At 40.4% G+C, this 17,319-nt stretch overlaps 1 protein-coding gene across 2 annotated transcripts in view; it reads left to right on the top strand.

The window, feature by feature from the left end:
- Window positions 1–17,319, top strand: part of MEGF10 (multiple EGF like domains 10) — a 178,669-nt gene that overhangs the window by 44,760 nt on the left and 116,590 nt on the right. For both annotated transcript variants that reach the window (XM_061422913.1, XM_061422912.1), the window contains exons 2-4: window positions 2,243–2,375; window positions 12,263–12,364; window positions 13,700–13,800. In XM_061422913.1, coding sequence (XP_061278897.1) covers window positions 2,260–2,375; window positions 12,263–12,364; window positions 13,700–13,800 — 319 coding nt within the window. In that variant the 5' untranslated portion in view covers window positions 2,243–2,259. The remainder of the gene's footprint in view (window positions 1–2,242; window positions 2,376–12,262; window positions 12,365–13,699; window positions 13,801–17,319) is intronic.

Raw genomic sequence — 17,319 nt, 5'->3', positions numbered from 1 at the left:
GAGAAACATCTGTGATTTGAATTAATTTATAAGCCATATTTTGGCTAGTCATTTATGCTTTGTATGTTGGAATTACTTCGTGATGATTAGAATCCCCCTTTTAAAGATTTTACTGCTTCTCATAGTGGCTTACACTATATTTTAATTATCCTGTGAATTCATGACATTTATCCATATTCCAAATCAAACATTTTCTTTCGTTTTAGCCTGTGTGGATCAGAGATAGATAACCTCTCATAACTGGAGAAGGAAATGGCAACCCACTCCAGTATTCTTGCCTGGGAAATCCCATAGACAGAGGTGCCTCGTGGGCTACAGTACTGATACGCTATATATACTTGTGCTTATAAACAGTTTTGATTTTAAAGAATTTAATGTTTCTTCATTGTTCTGTTTTCTTGAATTTGAAGGATAAACTGTTACCTAAGGTTCAGTGTTTGCCTGTATGGTTGTTTATTACTTATTTAAGATAAACTGGCCTTTTAAAACCCCAAGATTATCAATCAATAAATATTGTCCCCAGATACTAAAACCTGGTAGCCTCATGGTGTGGAAAGTTAGTATAACTTTTCAGAACGCCAGCTCTCACCCAGAAAGTAACTGCTGGGCCCCATAATCTGGTCCATTTTTACTAGTTTCACTCGTTTACCAACAAGAAGGCTAATGCTTGCTTGCTTTTTAATTTGCAAATGGATCACCTTTTTGGAGGGTGTTGCGTGGCATGTGGGATCTTACTTCCCTGACTAGGAATCAACCCTCCCCTCTCCCCCTGCACTGCCCACCCCTTGCATTGGAAGCGCCGATTCTTAACCACTGAACTGCCAGGGAGGTCCTGGATCAGCTATTTCTAATACCGTGTCTATTTTTATAATTATTATATGAAGCCATTTTATATAGTGAGACAAACTTTTCCTCCTCATTAAGTGCCAAGTTTCCCCCACCATGGCCCTGCCCTGCCTCTCAGGAAGAGAGCTCCTGTGCTTCCATCTCCATGAGTGGCTCACCCGCCACTCAAGGGGCTGTAATAGGCATCCCTCCTTGCTCTGACTCCCACATTCAGTCACCAAATCCTGTCCATTTCACCTCCTGAAAAACTCCCAGATTCCCTCAGTTCCCTGCAACCCCAGTGTTACTTCCGTATTTCACCCTCAGTTGCCTCTCACCTGACCTCCCTCTAATAGTCTGCACCTGCAGTTCATGCTTCCCCTGCAGCCAGTAAGATTTCTAATGTCACCCTGCACCCTTCCCTAGCTCTCTGTAATCCTTGGATGAGGTTCACATCCTTTGCCATGTCTTATAAAATCCATGGTGATGTGCCCCCCACCGCATATCTTTCTCCAGCTGAGCTAATTTGAGCTCATTAAGTGTGCCTGATCTTCCCTCACCTCTGTCCCCTCTGCCTTGAACATTCTCCTTCCTCTTCTATCTCCTTTGTGGGCCCAACTCTTTTGTAGATGTTTTGCTATTTGTTTTTCCTCTTTTGGTCTTTCCTCCTCTCAACAATAATACCAGGTTCATTTTTTTCTAATACTGACCTCCAAACAGCTTTACACTCTTTATCTGTACACCTATGTAGAAACCTCTATAAAACAACTGGTTTAGTTTCTGTTCAGCAGATGGTGGGACAGAAGCACTAAATATAAGAAATGTGTGTCACGATTACTAAATTATAAAGATCGTAGTGGGCAGGAACAAGAACTAGGTCTGTGTTTTAAGTGCCGTGTTTGCACGGTGCCTAGGATAGAGTGGCCATTCAGTGAACATCGAATGAATTACTGAATGACCCTCAGTTTAAGCCTGAGGTGCCTCTCTCTTGAGTCAATGGACCTTCTGTTCCATTATTTATCCTCTAGGACAAAGGAGGCCAGATTCCTCTGTGTGCCCTCTCCTTCCAGAAGGGAAATATGCCTGCTGAGAGAATCTGGAAGCCTGTGTTGCCTTGAGTTGTTCTGGTAGATTCCTTTAATGTCGGTTGGCATGGATGAGAAGGTCTTTTGTTATAGTGGCAATTAATGATGATTTGCACTTTTTAGTAATTTACAAAATAGTGGCCATCCTAACAACATAAGAAATATCTCTCTCTCCTGGACCATGAAAGCTGGTGACCCATCTATTTAAATCTAAAACTCATTATTCATGTTTCAGCCCTAGTGACAATTGGCACTTTATAGTTACCGTACTGAAAAGAATTCTTTGGGGGTCATTTTAATGCATTTTTAATTTGAATTTCTTTTTCTCGTAGGTTGTTCTTCAGGAACAATGGTTATTTCCTCGAACTCATGCCCGGGCTTTATCTGTTTATTGTTATGCCACTGGATCAGGATGGCATCATCTCTGAACCTTGAAGATCCCAATGTGTGCAGCCACTGGGAAAGGTAATAGTTTTGAGAAATAATATTTCTCAATAGTCTGAGAAATAATTTCTGATAGATTCCTTTGTATGCTATCAATATCAGTACAACATATAAAATTAGAATCTGAGAAGAGATTATAAAATTGATTTCATGTAAAAATCTTTCATTATATGTAATAAATTAGATGGTATAATTCACCTTGGTCTTAGAGAGTATGCTATGCTATGCTATGCTAAGTCACTTCAGTCGTGTCCGACTCTGTGCGACCCCATAGATGGCAGCCCACCAGGCTCCCCCGTCCCTGGGATTCTCCAGGCAAGAACACTGGAGTGGGTTGCCATTTCCTTCTCCAGTGCATGAAAGTGAAAAGTGAAAGTGAAGTCGCTCAGTCATGTCCGACTCTTAGCGACCCCATGGATTGCAGCCTAACAGGCTCCTCCGTCCATGGGATTTTCCAGGCAAGAGTACTGGAGTGGGGTGCCATTGCCTTCTCCATTAGAGAGTATATGTTATGTATATTAAGCTTGAGATATTAATTCTAACAGAGGTGTATTTGTAAAATAGGGGAAAACATTATAGATTCATAGATCAATTAAAATGATCTCCTTGAGGTCTTACCTCTGCTCTGTATCTATTTGCAATGATTTGGTGGAGCTGAACTTATGGACATATGGATTATGGTGGAGTTCCTACTTACGCATGGGAATCAATGAGAGAGCAGTGAAGATGGTGTGGAATAATGTCCTAGAGCGTTGAAATGGATGGCATAAAAAGTTGTGTGGTAGGTGACCTGAAAGGAAAAACTTGATTTCTGGAGTAACTGGCTAGGCTGCATGGAAGTGCTGTCACCTGAGATGTCCTTGAAGACTTGAATAAGACCAGTGGATGACAGTGATTGGCAGGCGTTCTAGGATGGAAGGTAGTTTGAAACCAGTGCCATGCAGACCACTAAGGACTGGACCCAGTAAGTCTAGCGTTGATACAATACAGGAGGAGGGCAAGATTGCCTACATTATATGAAAGCAAATGATGTAGTCTCCAGATCTGGGTAAACTTACAGTCCTTTTTGGAATACAGAAACAGCACAAACTATCTAGTGATACTGAAGTGCAGTCAAATGCAGTTCACTCTGTTACTTATCTTCCTAAAAAAAGTGTGGACATGTTTCTTTATCCAAAATGAACATTGCATTTGCAGATTTTTCAAACAAATAGAAGGTGTCAAGTACCGGAGAGTAGTAGTTGTAATAGCTGTAAATGCAGTGACATTAAACTCTTAGCCTCTTTTTCCTGTCACCCTCAGTACCAAGAAGAGTACAGCACAGAGCATACATCCCAGTCACTGTGTCACCCACTGGAAGGATGCTCAAAGCTCAGAATTTTTCCAGCATGGCAGCTGAATTATTCTAGGGCACACTGATTCCTCATTCACAGTGTTAGTTTTCAGTGAGGGCTCACCCCCATCTCTGCTGGCAGTATTACGGCAGGGTAACAAAACATATTCTCCTGATTGATCAATAGAGTCTTCTATCATTATGAAACTTTAAGTGGAAATATGTATATGTAATAAAGTTATATATATTTGATATTAACTATATTATACAGAATTTAAGGGGAGGGAATGCCTATTATCTTTATAATTTTCATAGACCTTCCCATAAAACATTTCACCTGCAAAGTACATAATAAGTAGGGTTATAATAATAAAAATGAATTGATGAATACATGAATAGGAACATATCAAATTTAGAAAAGGGAGAGTCCATTGGTAGTTGAGCTTCTTGGAGGATGATAGTTTTGAAATGGGAGAAAAAAATCAAATTTGTTAGGTACTGTGAAATAAAAATTAAGAGATCTTGGTAATACATTAACTATGGATGTGAAAGAGGCAGAAAAGGCTGAGATTTAGAACCTGCTGTGTGGAAGAGTGGGCGTGTCATTGGACACTGTTGTTGAGTTGCTAAGTCGTGTTTGACTCTTCGTGACCCCATGACTGCAGCACACCAGGTTTCCCTGTCCTTCACTATCTCCTGGAGTTTGCTCAAACTCATGTCTCCTGGGTCGGTGATCACATATGGAAAGATAAAAGGAAGAGAGTTGATGTGACAGGGAAGAGATTCATGTGGTTTTGTCACATTGTGTTGATAAGATCAATTTGAAATACGGGCCTAGATGAATGTTTAACTTTTCATTTAAATAAAACATGAAAAATACACTTCCTCTGGTTTGTTTTTACATTGCCCTATCTTATAATTGTCATGGACAAACAGGCCTTATTAAATATAAGAAAGGGTACTGGCTTAGAATAACCCTTTTTTTTTCCCATTGAAGGAGTCCAGTGATCTTGCATGAGTCTTGCATGAGTCTCTTTTTTTAACAAATGAATTTATTTATTTTTGGCTGTTCTGGGTCTTTGTTGCTGCCTGTGGGCTTTCTGTAGTTGTGGTGAGCCGGGGAGACTCTAAACCTAACATAATTTCACTGTTGTACAAGTGATTGGAGTAACTGAGAAAATACTAATGGGGAAGGAAATTCAATGTGAAACAATAGGAAAATGATGGAGATTTTTCTCCTGCCTATATTTTTGCTATGTACTACTAAAAAGAAAAAGTTGACAGCTACAATCTTCTCATTGATAAATTTTCTGTTACACGGCTAGATAACGATTCTTTGAAGAAAGGTTAAAGAAAAGTAGAATTTGTTTTATAAGATAAAGGTGCAGGTGACAGATTCTCCTATATTTTCAAAAACTGAAATGAACTTGGACTATATAGTCCATGGAATTCTCCAGGCCAGAATACTGGAGTGGGTAGCCTTTCCCTTCTCCAGAGGCTCTTCCCAACTTGGAGATTGAACCCAGGTCTCCCGCATTGCAGGCAGATTCTTTACCATCTGAGTCACAAGGAAAGCCCAAGAATACTAGAGTGGGTAGCCTATCCCTCTCCAGAGGATCTTCCCGGTACAGGAACCGAAGCGGGGTCTCCTGCATTGCGGGCGGATTCTTTATCAACTGAGATGTCAGGGAAGCCCAAAGTAAAATTAAGGAGAATCAAATCATTTATAATACATAAGAGATACTTGTTATTAGAGAAATTCTGAACAGCATCCCTTTGGAAAATGAATAACTCCATGAATCATCTGTCCCTTCTCCCCATCTCCTTTCCCTGTTGTGTGAGTTTAAGTATTTCCACCTATGAGGGTTTCTTCTAAAGAAGACACAAATGAAGATAAACCATTCTCTGCCAAATCCCTTGGGGGTGGGACACAGGAGTGGTAATAATTGAAGCTGCATTCCTGAAGTGAGCAGAGATAAGAAATGATAATTATTACCATATTTGATTAAAGTAACAGGATAATTTCGGCAGATAAAATGTAATTAACCACTTTGGAATGAGTCCAAGTGATGATGGCTTCCCCTACCCTGTTCTTTGACCTTAAATTAAATCTTGCTGGGGTTCCTCCCCAAATAATACTTAATAGGTTAAAATCATGGTGATGATATGTTTTCAGTGTGTTTGAGAAGATGAAATAAACAAGCAGGAAATAAAAGGTTTTGCATCTTGAGCCTGAAAATAGTGTAGAGTTGGGACCTGCAGTTTTTATACCACAGTTTCACTGCTTGCTTTAGAAGCTTTCAATGTTCTATAATATCTGAGAGGCAGCAGAGGTACAGGATGGTGTCTGGGGGTCTTGGTGTTAAAGTGCCGGCTCTAGACTGACCACTAGTACCAGGAGCTCAGTGTGGCTTATTTGTGATGAAAATGGGGTTGGACTAGAACAGGGGTCCCCAAACTCCAGGATCTAAAGCCTGATGATCTGAGGTGGAGCTGATGTAATAATAATAGAAATAAAGTGCACAATTAATGTAATGCTCTTAAATCATCCCCTAACCTTCCCCTCTCCCTGCCCCCGTCCCGGTCTGTGGAAGAATTGTCTTCCATGAAACTGGTCCCTAGTACCAGAAAGGTTGGGGACCTCTGGACTAGACAATCAAGAAGATCCCTTCCCATTCTGTGACTTTAAGAGCAGCTGCAGATGAACATGGCTGTGTGGACTGTTAGCCGGGGTACTAACTGAGTTCAAACACCAACCCAGGTATTATCCAAAGAAGTAGTGCTAAGGAGCAGGGGATGCCCTCCAGTTCTCAGAGACATTTGCCTTCAAGGTGTGAGCACACAGCTTCCAGAAAGTGGCCCCTTGGAAAAGGACAACTTGATTGTCTAATGATAAGTGGGTACTGAGCAAATCAGGTGTAGTCACAAGTATTTGGCAGTCATAATTTGAAGACTATTTACTAACAGGGAAAAATGCTTATGACATACCCTTAAATTCAAAAAGTAGACTTAAAATTATGTGGCTAGCATGAGTATGAAAATATAAAAGCGAAAAAAGCTAAACTAAAGCTAAAAGCTAAAACCCCCTAGGGATGGTAAGAGAAGTGCAGGAAAATGCTATGGGTAATTAGGTAAGAGTTATTCAATTTTCTCCCTTTCTTCTTAAAGATTTGTTTTCCAGATTTTCTGGTGTGATTATAATATCATTAAAAATGAGAAATAAAAAGCAGAGATTGTTTCGAAAAGAAAAAGAATGTATGAAAAAGAACAGAAAGGAAATTTGGGGTGAAGAGGCTCAGAATTGTTCTCCTTTAAATTTGAGTGGAAACCTCAGTATCTGATCAATGTGAAAAGTAATTTATATTTAGCCTGTTATTCATTAAGTTTGAGACTATGAATAATTCTAATGAAAAGTGTCAAGACTGAAGAGAAATACTCAACCATGGTAAATTTTATGGTTTGATTTCCCCCGAAATGTATATATTTCTCTGTTAAAGTAAAAGCAGGTTATTTTAGCTTTTACAGGCTGGCCTCTTTTAAGAGCCCTTTGAGAATTACATAGAATTTATTTAATAAATGTTTGTTGAATTGGAACCCTTAATGGTTTAATTACCCTTTTATAGAGAAGAGCTTTTTTGTATCCTAAAAGCAGAGAAACATCCTGCAAATGTAAGCTATTAATGAGCAGTAAATGTCCAGAAGAGGAAATTCATATGCTTTAACATTTTTTCTTATTGAGGAAACTTTCCAGGCTGCAAGAAATTAGTGAAAACACTTTTCACATTTGCTTATGGAGTCAGCTCCTCCATCATATGCAATGGCGAGTGTTTGGGCAAGGTCCCTTAGTTGATTATTGCTTTTGCACTCCAAGGCATTTGGATCTTAACACTATAACATAGCATGTGAAATTATGGGAATACTGCATCAGATCTAGTTTTAACAAACTAATTTAGTTCAGTTCAGTTCAGTTGCTCAGTCATGTCCGACTCTGCGACCCCATGAACTGCAGCATGCCAGGCCTCCCTATCCATCACCAACTCCCGGAGTCCACCCAAACCCATGTCCATTAAGTCGGTGATGCCATCCAACCATCTCATACCCTGTCATCCCCTTCTTCTCTTGCCCTCAATCTTTCCCAGCATCAGGGTCTTTTCCAATGAGTCAGCTCTCCTCATCAGGTGGCCAAAGTATTGGAGTTTCAGCTTCAATATTAGTCCTTCCAATGAATACCCAGGACTGATATCCTTTAGGATGACTAAGAGAAGCAGAAGATATTAAGAAGAGGTGGCAAGAATACACAAAAGAACTATACAAAAAAGATCTTCACGACCCAGATAATCATGATGGTGTGATCACTCACCTAGAGCCAGACATCCTGGAATGTGAAGTCAAGTGGGCCTTAGGAAGCATCACTACAAACAAAGCTAGTGGAGGTGATGGAATTCCAGTTGAGTTATTTCAAATCCTGAAGTATGATGCTGTGAAAATGCTGCACTCAGTATGCCAGCAAGTTTGGAAAACTCAGCAGTGGCCACAGGACTGGAAAAGGTCCGTTTTTATTCCAATCCCAAAGAAAGGCAATGCCAAAGAATGCTCAAACCACCGCACAATTGCACTCATCTCACACGCTAGTAAAGTGATGCTCAAAATTCTCCAAGCCAGGTTTCAGCAATACATGAACCATGAAATTCCAGATGTTCAAGCTGGTTTTAGAAAAGGCAGAGGAACCAGAGATCAAATTGCCAACATCCGCTGGATCATCAGAAAAGCAAGAGAGTTCCAGAAAAACATCTATTTCTGCTTTCTTGACTATGCCGAAGCCTTTGACTGTGTGGATCACAATAAACTGTGGAAAATTCTGAAAGAGATAGGAATACCAGACCACCTGACCTGCCTCTTGAGAAACCTGTATGCAGGTCAGGAAGCAATAGTTAGAACAGGCCATGGAACAACAGACTGGTTCCAAATAGGAAAAGGAGTACATCAAGGCTGTATATTGTCACCCTGCTTGTTTAACTTATATGCAGAGTACATCATGAGAAACGCTGGGCTGGATGAAGCACAAGCTGGAATCAAGATTGCTGGTAGAAATATCAATAACCTCAGATATGCAGATGACACCACCCTTATGGCAGAAAGTGAAGAGGAACTAAAAAGCCTCTTGATGAAAGTGAAAGAGGAGAGTGAAAAAGTTGGCTTAAAGCTCAACGTTCAGAAAACGAAGATCATGGCATCTGGTACCATCTGGTCCCATCACTTCATAGATGGGGAAACAGTGGAAACAGTGTCAGACTTTAGGGGTGCAAAATCAGTGCAGATGGTGACTGCAGCCATGAAATTAAAAGACGCTTACTTCTTGGAAGGAAAGTTATGACCAACCTAGATAGCATATTCAAAAGCAGAGATACTACTTTGCCAACAAAGGTCCGTCTAGTCAAGGCTATGGTTTTTCCTGTGGTCATGTATGGATGTGAGAGTTGGACTTTGAAGAAGCCTGAGAGCCAAAGAATTGATGCTTTTGAACTGTGGTGTTGGAGAAGACTCTTGAGAGTCCCTTGGACTGCAAGGAGATCCAACCAGTCCATCCTAAAGGAGATCAGTCCTGGATGTTCATTGGAAGGACTGATGCTAAAACTGAAACTCCAATACTTTGGTCACCTCATGGAAGAGTTGACTCATTGGAAAAGACCCTGATGCTGGGAAGGATTGGGGGCAGCAGGAGAAGGGGATGACAAAAGATGAGATGGCTGGATGGCATCACTGACTAGAAGGACGTGAGTCTGAGTGAACTCCAGGAGTTGGTGATGGACAGGGAGGCCTGGCGTGCTGCAATTCATAGTGTTGCAAAGAGTTGGACACGACTGAGCGACTGAACTGAACTGAATGTGAGACTGCCTAGATGGCAGGTCCACACACAGAGGACATTCTCTCTGCTAGAAATGAAATGGAGAAATAGCGCTCAGGTCTCAAGATTCATTTATTTGCAAGCTGTTGGTTTGTTGTTCAGTCACTCAGTTGTGTCCGACTCTTTGCCATCCCAAGGACTATGGCACACCAGGCTTCCCTGTCCTTCACCATCTCCTGGAGCTTGCTCAGATTCATCTCCATTGAGTCATTGATGCCATCCAACCACCTCATCCTCTATAATCCCCTTCTCCTCCTGCCTTTTATCTTTCACAGCATCAGGGTCTTTTCCAATGAGTTGGTTCTTCGTATCAGATGGCCAAAGTGCTGCAGCTTCAGCTTTAGCATCAGTCCTTCCAGTGAATATTCAGGTTTGATTTCCTTTAGGATGGACTCGTTTGATCTCCTTGTCATCCAAGGGACTCTGGATTGGGAGGGAAAAGAATTGGTGAAGAAAGGCTTAGAATTTGCATCAACATGAGCTTCAGGATGCTTCCCAGGTGGCTCAGTGGTAAAGAATCTGCCCGCCAATGCAGGAGACACAGGTTTGATCCCTGGGTTGGGAAGATCCCCTGGAAAAGGAAATGGCAACCTACTCCAGTATTGTTGCCTGGGAAATCCCACAGAAATCCCACAGAGCCTGGTGGGTTACAGTCCATGGAGGCACAAAGAGTCAGACACGACTTAGTGACTAAAGCACAACAACCACAACAAACCTCAGGACACTGCTGGGAGTCTGAAGGAAATCTGAATAGCTTGATGTGATATTTCATTCCAAGACAATTTATATTGTAACAGAGACCTATTGGTTTACCCAAAAGGAGTTATATCAGAGATGTAGGTGATTGCATACTTGATGCTCGTCTGAACCTGTTCTTGTGGGTGTCATCTGCTGGAGTAGAAGGAAGTAGTCATGTGAAATGTATGTTAGAAATGCAGAAGTCAGTGGGAAGGGATCTTCAAGAACATCTCTTAGCCCATTGTTTTACAATGTGATAAATCGAGGGAAGTGAGATTCTCCCCTGAAGGTCAGCCAAGTTCTCAGTATCAGATCAGGATGCTAATAATCTTGCCTTCTTCTAATCCAGTGGTCTTTTCACAAGGACCTACTACATTTGCCTCAGACCTGTGGAGGATCCCTAAATTTACCTAGAAATCAAGTTGCAATGTCCCAAATACACAGAGTTCAAACAGTATGATGAGTTCATGGATGTCTCATGATGACTGAGAGAGACCACTTGGAGAAAGAAATAGTACTGTGTGTGAGGCCAGTACAGCTTAGCTTTCAAATCAAGAGTCTCTTTTCTTTATCTAACCTGAATTCATTCATGTAGAAATTTTAACCCCATTCCTTCCATACTTTCTGCAGTTCATAGCTCTTCTTAATGAACTTGGCCTATTGATCTGCACCAAGTGAGTCCATGATTGTGGCTTTTGTTGTTATTGTTGTTAGCATGAATTAAAGATTTTAGTGGAAATCTTTATGAGACTGCTAACAAATAGAAAACAGATTGTTTTGGAAAGGGAATTCTCCAGATTTTCCTGTGGGCAAGAAATTTAAGCTCTTGGGCATGCAATAGACTGCTTTGAAATAAAGTAAGGAATTGAACAAGGAATATTCTTTATATTTTTTGGATCTTTTCAGCCACATTCTTAGACCCATCGGATTGCATGTTTTTACTCTTACAAGAATCTATTAATGAAAATATATTGGAAAACAGACTGTTTAAGTAGCGTCTGGTTGTTAGTATGATTATTTCAGGCTAACTGTCTCAGCAGTTTGTTTAGAATCAGGTTTAAAGGCTTCTTTGTAGCTTTTATGTAGAGGCTGCATATATTCTTCCATTACCTGAAGACAGGGCAGGTGCAAGAAAAAAAATCATTCGAAGTTCCAATCAGAGAAATATACTTTCTGATTTTCCAAAATCAGTAGCAAAATGTACTCAGATTTGCTGATTACACTTATTTAATTTTTGAATGGAAAATTGCTCAGTCATGTCTGACTCTTTGTGATCCCATGGACTGTAGTCCATGGAATTCTCCAGGCCAGAATACTGGAGTGGGTAGCCTATCTGTTCTCCACGGGATCTTCTTGACCCAGGTCTCCCGCATTGCAGGCAGATTCTTTACCAGCTCAGCTAGGGGTATTATTTATTGAGGCCTATGATGAAAACTTTTTTTGAAAGGTTTTGATATCCCTGGACTACAGGGTGTGGGATGGAACTGAAAATTACAGGAAAATATGTGGTGATTTTTAAAAAATATTTATTTGGCTGCCTTGGCTCTTAGTTGCAGTACATGGGATCTAGTTCTCTGACTAGCGATTGAACCCAGGCCCCCTGCATTGGGATCATGGAGTCTTGGTCACTGGACCACCAGGGAAGTCCCTGTAATAGTATGCTTTTAAATTTAGTGATATCGGAGTTTTGGGTGAATAGTAAATGAGAAATTTTTTGAAATTTATAGCATAAACTCTTGTGTTTTAAATATTTTAATGTTGGAACTTTTAGGGTTCAAGTTCACATAGAAACCCATCAAAACATGGAGATTCTGTTAAAAGTCAGTGTGGAGTTGGAAGTACAGATAATTTAGCCAGTGACTGTTTTTTGGTACAGAGTCTATCATTAATGTAAGAGAAATACTGACTGCTTCTCTTTTCTCTTCTTTTCAGCTACTCTGTGACTGTGCAAGAGTCATATCCACATCCCTTTGATCAAATTTACTACACTAGCTGCACCGACATTCTGAACTGGTTTAAATGCACGCGGCACAGGTAATGGACACTCAGAAATGTTTATTTATTTGGCATAGTGGAATGGAGTCTGACACAGTCCGAGATATTAAACACTTGAGAAAGTGGGCCCATTCATAGAGTGAATAGCTGCTGAGTGTGGGTGGTTGTTGTAGCCATGTTCCAAGCTGCAGGAGATATGGAAACACAAAAAGATTGTCTGTCCCTCGAGGAACTTACACACAAAACATCTACTGGTTACCATCATTTGATTAGCTGAAGTCACCCAGCTGTTGAGCAAAACTGGGGAGACACTCTTAAATATGGATATCACCAGATATCAAAAAACTCTATCTTAGCCTATGTTTCTACTTGAACATCGAATTTAATTTAGACTAACTTAAATTTGAATTAAATTTAAGAAAAATAAGCCGCATGTTTATTTTTTCTATAAATGCGAAAACAGAAAACAAAAACACTGTGTTAAATAATCATGTTCATATGGAAGAAAACTGTCTTGATTTCAGTAGTAAAATACTTGTCATCTGGGTTGTGGGTGGAATGTGGTACCTGCTGATTTATGCTGCACTAAATGATGTCACACTCATTATTATTTCTTAGGACAAACTTTCCTTGACTGCTGTGACTAAACCAGCATTCCTTCATGTCACAATCTATTCCCTTACTCAAGCTTTATTTTTTGACAGCATTTAATCATTACCAGCCATTATTTGATAATATATTTATTTGTTGAGTGTATATCTTAAATTATACAGGTCTGTCTTCCCCAGTAGAATGTAAATTTCTTGAGGGAAAGAGCTTTATATTCTTTCACTCACTGTGAGCTCTTTCCCCAATGCCTGGAATATGGTAAGTGCTCAATAAACATGTGTTATATAAATGGATTGGTAAATGAATGAAGCTTGAGTTATATGTAAAGGTCTTTATTTTTGGTGTCCTATTTTGTAGTAGGGTAAAAATGCACTAACATAGATTTTTAAAGGACTTCTCCAAATTCTTCCTCTAAACCTATATAGATAAATGATGAGTGACTAGATAAGTAATATATATGAAGCTGATCAATATCTTATAAAATATCTCAAGTGAAGTAGAGAAGACATGAAGCTTCTGATTCCTTGCAAAAAGTGCTGGTGTACTTAAATGTCCATTCAGTGTATTCTTAGCAAATTGGTGAGTTAGTATAGTATTGCTCAAAATATATATCCCATGTTTCTCCTTTATTATTTTGGAGGACCTTGTTTTTTATACCTATATCATGTTTGATAGTTTTTTGTATTAAAATATACATTTTTGATTTCTAATCAAATTGCAGATCAAAAGATGTAATGATGTGATTTTTTTTTGACCTCTATATAGAATCAGTTATCGGACCGCCTATCGACATGGAGAAAAAACTATGTACAGACGCAAGTCCCAGTGTTGTCCTGGATTTTACGAGAGCAGGGAAATGTGTATCCGTAAGTAAGACTAACATTTCTTGGAAGTTCATTTACTTTTCCCAGTGTTGGTTTGCATCTGTTAATGGCAGCCTGCGGAGATGGAGACTGAGGCCTGTGGAGACTGAGGCCTGTGGCATCTTGGATCCTTCCCTTATGCTCACTGCTGCTATCTTGGCCTGTGTAAGCAGGGAAGCATTCACTATGTCCCTCTGTCCTGTCACAAGTCTCCACATGAAAGTCACTTGAGGAGAAAGCAGAAGTTGTAGAAAGATGATTCAAGGTTGGATGCTGCAATGTTTGTTACAATTCTTCAAGAAAAGTCTGTTTGGAAATCAGTCAGGGAGTCATCAGAGAAGAGAACAGAGATGTAAGCTTCCTGCAGCAACTCACCAGAGTCTTGAGTCAACTTTCAAGGGGCCAGCATGTTCTTTTCTGGTACATAGACTGAAAGGCTTATTAAGGAGCTTTCACAATATGAAATGGCTGTAAGTCTGAATCACAAAGTAGACCTTTTTTCATTGTCATTTCTATCATCCCTCCCCTCCCCACCTCACTGATTCATTTTAAGATGTCTTGAGAGAAGTTTGATGTTTTATGATACACTTTAGGAAATCTTAGAATATCATGTGCAATGTAGTTTGCAATTGTGCTTTCTAACTATTGTGTGTAGGACTCTTAGAGACACTTCAGATCAGATCAGATCAGATCAGATCAGTTGCTCAGTCGAAGTGGGCCTTAGAAAGCTTCACTACGAACAAAGCTAGTGGAGGTGATGAAATTCCAGTTGAGCTATTCCAAATCCTGAAAGATGATGCCATGAAAGTGCTGCACTCAATATGCCAGCAAATTTGGAAAACTCAGCAGTGGCCACACGACTGGAAAAGGTCAGTTTTTATTCCAATCCCAAAGAAAGGCAATGCCAAAGAATGCTCAAACTACCACACAATTGCACTCATCTCACATGCTAGTAAAGTAATGCTCAAAATTCTCCAAGCCAGGCTTCAGCAATATGTGAACCGTGAACTTCCTGATGTTCAAGTTGGTTTTAAAAAAGGCAGAGGAACCAGAGATCAAATTGCCAACATCCGCTGGATCACTGAAAAACACTTAAGATAGGTATTATTAAAAATGATTTTATTCAAATATTTTGGCTCAACAAAAAGCTAGAAGGACATCTTTGCTTTCTGAGATGAGATGCTGGTATTGAGTAGTAAAAAGAGACAGAGTTCTGCTCTAACGTGGAGGCACTAGAAACTTCTGATCATGTCTGGGCTTAAGACTCCACAGAACTGAATGATAGCACTGACTTGGCCACCGCTCAACTGGGTGGGCTTGGATAAACCATTTATAAATGGGTTTATAATTTTATTTGAGGCTGCTGCTGCTAAGTCGCTTCAGTCATGTCCGACTCTGCTACCCCATAGACAGCAGCCCACCAGGTTCCCCCGTCCCTGGGATTCTCCAGGCAAGAACACTGGAGTGGGTTGCCATTTCCTTCTCCAATGCATGAAAGTGAAGTGAAAGTGAAGTAGCTCAGCAAATTTGAGGCTGCTGCTGCTAAGTTGCTTCAGTTGTGTCTGACTCTGTGCTACCCCATAGACGGCAGCCCGTCAGGCTCCACCATCCCTGGGATTCTCCAGGCAAGAATACTGGAGTGGGTTGCCATTTCCTTTTCCAGTGTATGAAAGTGAAAAGTGAAAGTGAAGTCGCTCAGTCTTGTCCGACTCTTAGCAACCCCACGGACTGCAGCCTACCAGGCTCTTCTGTCCATGGGATTTTCCAGGCAAGAACACTGGAGTGGGTTGCCATTTCCTTCTCCAGTGCATGAAAGTGAAGTGAAAGTGAAGTCGCTCAGCAAATTTGAGGCTAATTTGCTCTAAATAGAGAGAGGACTTGGCCCAGTATATGTATCATCTTCCTTCTAACCTTTGGAGTCTATTATTTATATAGAAAGGGTGTAGTGTTAGTTGCTCAGTCGTGTCCAACTCTTTGCAACTCCACGGACTGAAGCCCTCCAGGCTCCTCTGTCCATGGAATTCTCCAGGCAAGAATACTGGAGTGGGTTGCCATTCCATTCTCCAGGGTATATAGAAAGAGTGATATCTCAAATTTTATTCAAAACCAAAGCTATATATGATAATAAATGTTCATTGAAGAGAAATTAGAAAATGTAACTAAGCAAAAAGAAGAAAATACAAATATTGTGACTGTCTTTCCTGGTCGGTAAATGTACTGCTGCAATAATTTACAAATGCCAGTGTTTATTGGATTATAGATGTTTATTTAACTGATCTCAGCTCTTGAATATTTACATGATTTCCAAGTTATAACTATTATGGACTACTTTAGAAGATGTCATTGTGATTAATTCTTTGTTCATCTACATAATTAATAGGTAAGGATACCTTCATAGACATAGAATTTCTGGGTTAGAGGCATACACGTATTCCTAGAATGTTTGGTGTGTTTTCAATTTATACCCCCACCAGCAGTGTAGAATGTCTTTTTGCTTATATGGTGGTGGTGATTTAGTCGTTAAGTTGTGTCTGACTTTTTGCAACCCCTTGGACTGTAGCCCCCAGGCTACTCTGTCCATGGGGTTTCCCAGGCAAGAATACTGGAGTAGGTTGCCCTTTCTTTCTCCAGGGGATCTTCCCAACCCAGGGATTGAACCCAGGTCTCCTGCATTGCGGGTGATTCTTTACCAACTGAACCACCAGGAAAGCCCATCTTTTTGCTTATACCCTGTGCCAATTTTTCTTTTGCAATTTTTCTTAATTTGCATGTGTTTGATTAATAATGGTGTGGAATAAGAAAAATTATGTTTATAATCAAACATCTTTGAGAATAATCATGAACTGATCTCTGTGGCCTAGGCTGATGGGAAATTTTCAAAGGAGGGCCTTGAATACACACAGCCTGGAGAGTGGGGAGGCCTGGCTGGTCGGGCTGGCCACTTCCCAGATGCTGCAAGGAGACATTATTTTGGTGTACTTGCCAGGGTTCAAACCTACAAGCCTAGTTGTCAGCACCCTGAGAAAATAGCTCTATCTATTGGGGATTTTTTTGTTAATCCAAGTCCTAAGAGTCATATAAAGTCGGGTGCTAATTCATTGTTACACAGAACTTGGAGAGGCGCTGACACAGTATCCTGGTCGTACCTTCTCTCCTTGAAGGTCTGGCGTGTGGGAAACGAAATTTTATTGGCAGCTGATGTAGGGATTGTGGATCTGAGCAAGGTTAGTTAGAGAGAAATTTCAGTGCTTCATGGTTCTAGCCTTCCAGAGCCCAGTGCCTCCATCAGTAGTACAGCTAATCTCAGAAAGCAGGGCAATCCCACAGGACCGTCATACCTGGTAAAAATTATTGCCATAATGTGATGGTAAAGATATTATAACTCTTCCTTGAGATAAGTCTCATACCAGCCAATATGACTCCTGAATGCTTGGATGGCCATCTCTAGCATTTGTCACTAAAATTTTCCTTTTCTTGCAGTTTTCCTTTAGATATGTTAATACATTTAATCAGCTCACTGTC

Source organism: Bos javanicus, chromosome 7 (assembly GCF_032452875.1).
Source record: "Bos javanicus breed banteng chromosome 7, ARS-OSU_banteng_1.0, whole genome shotgun sequence".
Taxonomy (NCBI): Eukaryota; Metazoa; Chordata; class Mammalia; order Artiodactyla; family Bovidae; genus Bos; species Bos javanicus.
Note: the sequence above shows the minus strand (reverse complement) of the source record. Positions and strands in the feature narration are given on the sequence as shown.